The sequence below is a fragment of the Etheostoma spectabile genome, chromosome 17 (assembly GCF_008692095.1).
Source record: "Etheostoma spectabile isolate EspeVRDwgs_2016 chromosome 17, UIUC_Espe_1.0, whole genome shotgun sequence".
Lineage (NCBI taxonomy): Eukaryota > Metazoa > Chordata > Actinopteri > Perciformes > Percidae > Etheostoma > Etheostoma spectabile.
The window spans coordinates 13,293,861-13,299,419 of NC_045749.1; the positions used below are offsets into that span (position 1 = coordinate 13,293,861).

General features: G+C 43.4%; 1 protein-coding gene across 3 annotated transcripts in view; it reads right to left on the bottom strand.

The window, feature by feature from the left end:
• LOC116704962 (Kv channel-interacting protein 2) overlaps positions 1-4,734 on the bottom strand; it is a 98,853-nt gene extending 94,119 nt beyond the window's left edge. The window contains exon 1 of one of the 3 annotated variants that reach the window (XM_032540760.1): positions 4,431-4,732. In XM_032540760.1, the coding sequence (XP_032396651.1) occupies positions 4,431-4,503 (73 nt within the window). In that variant the 5' untranslated portion in view covers positions 4,504-4,732. Of the gene's footprint in view, positions 1-4,430 lie in introns of all 3 variants that reach the window. The other 2 variants (XM_032540759.1, XM_032540766.1) reach the window with 2 other exon arrangements.
• Between the last annotated feature and the right edge of the window lie 825 nt (positions 4,735-5,559).

Consider the following 5,559-nt stretch of genomic DNA (forward strand, 5'->3'; position numbering starts at 1 on the left):
CACACACACACACACACACACACACACACACAAATCACTCTTTCTTGTATACATTCCTATACAAAATGAGGTAAAGTGCACAAAGAGAGCAAATGAGGGTTGCAAGTTGCAACCTACATTGTAAAACCGAGTAACGTTGTTTGGCTATCTGCTGGTTTCTCTTCTTCCCAATACTGATGAGGTACTATCAGTTTAATGGATCATAGCTGAGCTAATGGGCAGAAAATCATCCTTTAATGTGGATCAGATGTTGTAAGTGACAGTGCAGCAAAGCGACAGAGTCACACACAACAAATGAAACAGGGCTCTGTCACACTCAGAGACACTTTCCGTCAGTCAATCAATCAGTCGCTTGTTGATAAATATCTCTGACAAGGAAAGGAGTCAGACTGATGTTGAGGGGTAAAAACTTCTTGTACATTTGTAATACATTGAATCAAATGTTCATTTGAATTTTTGTTTGCCGTTGCCTCTTATTTTCCGTTATCCTCTGATATCCATCAACTTTTTCCAGACAATTTCTGCTCTACTGTTCTGTCTTCTAATCTTTGTTCTTCATCCTCTGCCCTTCTCTCCTCTTCTCCTTGCACGCATTTATAAATGAATGTGTTTACAGAGAAAGGGGGAAAGAGATGGAAAGACGTGGGGTGGGGCCAATGGAGAGGTGAGCAGGGCTTATTTTAATTAATGATTGCACAGCCTCTCCGTAGATTCGGTCAAAGATTAAAACTTGTTAGGATTGACTCTGGCTTCCAGGCCCATTAAGCTACTGGTCCCACTGTGGCCTGAAAGAATCGGAGAAGAGGGAAGCAAGAGTGGCTTCAGGGAGGTAGTTTGGTTTGAGGAATGGTAATGGGAAAGCTAAGAAGTGGAGGCAATTGTATAAGGAGCAAACAAAAGGGAAGAGCATGGAAGGAGTGGTGGGATGAATCAGGACACAGAAAGTGAGACACTGAAGATACTGTTAGAGACAGAAAAAAAAAATATATATATATATATATATATGGTATTATGTAATCTGATTTGTGAGAGTGGAGACAGAGTGAGGGGGAGGAGTGCGATAGAGTTAGAGAAAAAGAGAAAGTGCAGCTTAAGTGGGGACTGTCAGTCAAAATATTTAGCAATACAGTGGGGACATTAAGAAGAGGACAGGAAAGAATGGATGGGCAATTACAGACTGAACTCCTTCATTTTACACTTTACGATGAGAGGCACCAATTTGAATGTCAGATTTAACTCAGGTCTGTGGTAGCAGCTCCCATATCGTTACAGGACGGAACTGATGGATTGTGCATTAGCAGGATATGATTGGCAGGAGGAGCTTCTATTATAGGTTCAAACAACACCTCCAGACTACAAAAGAGCATTGCTGGGATTTGCCTGGACAATCCAATACTGTCTACAACCTAACTTTGGTTGTGTCCTTCTTTTGCACCTTTTCTTCCTTCCTGTCTTTCTTCATTCTTTCCTTCCCTCAATGATGTAACCAATGTGACAGATAAGCCTAAGTGAACCACTTAAAGCATTCCTCCATTTAGGAATACAGTCATTTCACATCAGCATTGTTGGCACTTCCAGGAGGAGGAACCTGGGTCCGGGAACCCAGAGAGAATCCCTGATGAGGTGACATGTGTCACACATGTCCTAGCACATCAGATGAAACACTAAATTAAGGCTTTTAATTAGCGTCAGCGGCCATTATGATTCTAACAGCAGCAAATACTGTCATGCCGAGAAGGTGACTCCCGGCCAAACTCCCTCTGACAGGCTCAATTATGAAGGCGATCTCAGCCCTGGAATCGGGTTGTCATGCAATTGTAAATTATGATTTTTACCATTGGGTCTCTACATTGGTCAGCAGGTTGGGGTGTGTGTTGGGTGGCTTCCAGACCAGATTCAATCCTTCACCTCAACACCTTTACCCTCTGTCTTGGCTCTCTTTTTTTGTCTGACTTGTATAGCCTAGCATGGCACTGAATGCCAGTGCATTTGACATTGCTTATTAAGAGCTGCCTGTGTGTGTGTGTGTGAGAATATGTTGGGTAAAGTAAAAAAGATTTCACCAAAGCAACCTAATGAGGAAGTGTGTGTGTGTGTGTGCGTGTGCGTGTGCGTGTGCGTGTGCGTGTGCGTGTGCGTGTGCGTGTGCGTGTGTGTATGAGATATGATATGATTCCCCTTGAGTGTGGCTTTTGAGGTAGAAGAGGAGATTACTGCACGCTTCTATAATTACCTCTCATCTCTCAGCCGGTGCTCTTAAACACAACGGGGAATGCCAGGCTACCACACACTCTGACACATGCGCGAGCACACACACACACACACCACACACAACACACACACACACACACACACACACACACAGTGGAGCGCACTTCAGTGCAATGTAGAAGGCTGAGAGAGAGTTATTTCTAGAGGGTTACATTTCGTTAAAATGGTATGGAGACCCCCCCACACTACCTTCAAGCAACACGGTCAGCCTCTTCTCCTCTCTTGAAGATGACTCACCTGTAGCTGTCCTCCACACACAAAAAACACTTAAGAATCCATTCTCACAAGTCACATCACACTGTATACTCTTCCACCATTCCATCACCTGTTCTCTCTCTGCCACCCGCACCACCACACACACACACACACACACACACACACACACACACACACACACACACACACACACCACACACACACACACACACCACACCACCAACCCACACACACACACACACACACACACACACACACTTACTTTGCGGTCAGCTGTGCCTATAATAATAAAAAATGCTATAAACACAAGAACAGCTTTACTGTATTTCTCCACAGCTTTAGCTGCATCACATCTTCATTACTCTTATTGGCAAGAGCCAGCCCTAATAACCATGCCAACCATCAGGGCTAAGTATGTTTTAGAGTTACATCGTCTTACAAAGATGAATTAACTATCCAATTCAAACCTTTGAAAAAGTCATTAAAAACTCTGCCAGGAGTAAATTGCTCCACCACACTGAATAACTTGGTCCCCCACTGCTTTCTGCTTTTTAAACACACCCACAAGGGCATAGGCTACTCACACACATGCTTTGATACACACAAATATATTCATAGATAAACCCAGCAGAAAATACCCATATAATGCATGTCTGTTGGGCATGCAAGTTAACATGGTTTCACTGAGACACCTTGCAATCTTTGCTTAATTTAGGATGCATTACATGTGTGACAAAACGCTGCTTTGCTGCTAATGCGTGGACTTGTGCAAATGAGATTATAGTGTCCCTGTTGAGCCAGAGGCACACAGCTGTCTGGACAGGCACATTGTTCCCTCTGCAGGCCTGAGATGTGTTCAGGCATAAAGCAAGCATTTTATTTAGGCAGCTGGCCCTGGCAACTGGCAAACGGTGCTCACATAAGCAGGGGAGAGCTATGAGCTATAATGTGACAATGGGAGGCTGTTGTAACGGGGAAACACCTCAAGAGAGTGCTCTGCTCATAAAGGACCACATACAAAGCACATGTATGTGCAGGCATGCTCAGCTGTCACTCAATAAACTGCTGAATTTTACCGCTACAAAACTGGTGTGTGTCATCAGCCCGCTCACCCCACAGAGAGAGAGAGAAATCACAATAGCTATAGGACAGAAGGTTTTTTTTTTCTCAAGCCACAGAGCAGACTCCCACACATGTACCCGGTTGAAAATCGGTCGCTCAGATGTCTGCTGTGCTTGCATAGAATGTCCACTCTTTTTCCACTACCCAGACGGCAGATACCGGTGATGTGAGAGAGTTCTGTCAGAAGTGATATCACACCAAAACAAAGAAATCTGCTCCACAATTTGATCATCACATCGGTCAGAAAGGTGTTGCCAACCGCGCATCAACAGCTAAGACAGCAACAATAAGGTGGTCTCCCATAGCTGAGCCAGGCCAGCAGCAATCACACTGTTGTCTTGAAATTGTTGACAAAAATAAAAACCCATCATTCACCAACATTACACTGCAATCACACTGACATGCAACACTGACATTAAAAGATTCAATATGTGCATTTTCTTTTCTTTTTCAAAATAGTCTTCCTTTTTTCCCTTAGGAAATACAACTATAAACGTTGCACAACTTTAGTTGGGTAACACATTAACCACGTCAATAAAACTGCGAGGTGGTTACCATGGAAGCTGGAAATTAAAGTACAAAAATTGATACAAACTTACAAACTTGCAGTAGCCTACAAATAAACATAGCCTAATATGTAAAAACATACTCAATTCTTTTTCGTTTGGTGATGAGATAGATGATGGACAGGTTGTTAGATTTCAAAGCCTCCTGAAGTTAGTGGACCGGGCTCTTTCAGAATATCAGCTTACGTATTGAATCTTTTTTTCTGCAGGCAATCATACAGCATCCACCGGTGTTTCAGACGCCGGTGTACTCACCCGTTAGCTGGTCATAGGATCCGTCCATCTCTCTGGAGTCCGAGAGGCTTTGGTCACGGTTTTTCGCCTTCATTTTCACCGTGTGCGCCGGAATGTGAAACTGTAGGAAACAGATATGTTGGCGAATTTATTTGTGATTTTGTTGTCTGCCTTCAGGGAGGATGGCTACTACCGTTAACAAGTCATAATTGATTTGCCATAGATGAAAAAGAGAGCCATGTGAGTTGCTATTCCCCGTGTCTGTTTCTGAGTGCGCTTTCGGCATCCAGGAGCTGTGTGAACCAAGCGCGCTTCTGTTCGACACACTCACACACGGGCTGGCACGCGCGTGCGCACGAACGCGCACACGCTTAAGCACAAGCACATAGAGACAGGAAGAGAAATACAGAAAGTGTCTCAATCTTTTACATAAACTGCTTTGGTTTGGATAGTTTTTTTTTTACAAACACATGTAGCCTACACATGAGTGAGAAATGAATCAGGAACACCCGGATAATTAATGAATCGTGAAATAGGGCTTCCGTAATGACTCCAAATCAATGGCTATAGTAGCATTAATAATAATGTGGGACACAAAAGGTAGCCTAAGTTAGGATCAGATGATTATGAAGTAATGACGGACATCTTACTCCTACCGAGTATGATTCACATATGGGCTTCTTGTACACTAACAACAACCTAATGATTTAGTGAACTAATCATTACCTAATTATTCAGTGAACTAACCATTACTAATTCTAACTAATGTGATATGGTATATTTCTGTCTCAGAGTTATTAATTATCAGGTAATTCCTGATTCATTCCTCACATCACATATGCACAAAAATGTGAGGACTGTAGTTACTAAGGATCCTTAGTAACTACAGTCCTCACATTTTTGTGCACCGTATTGTAAAGCGCAACCATATCTATCTGGTTCCATTCATGTAGACACTCACTCGGTCGTCAGCCTGCCTCTCTGCCGTTAATACCACCATCACACCACCTCTTCTGATGTTCCCCACTGAGTCAGAGCCGTGTCGGATGTGTACAGAGACATCAGCAGGGGCAACGAGGAGCACGCTGCTGCCAGGCAGAGGTTCTGACTATAAATTCTCTCTCTCTCTCTCCCTCTCTCTCCCCATTTG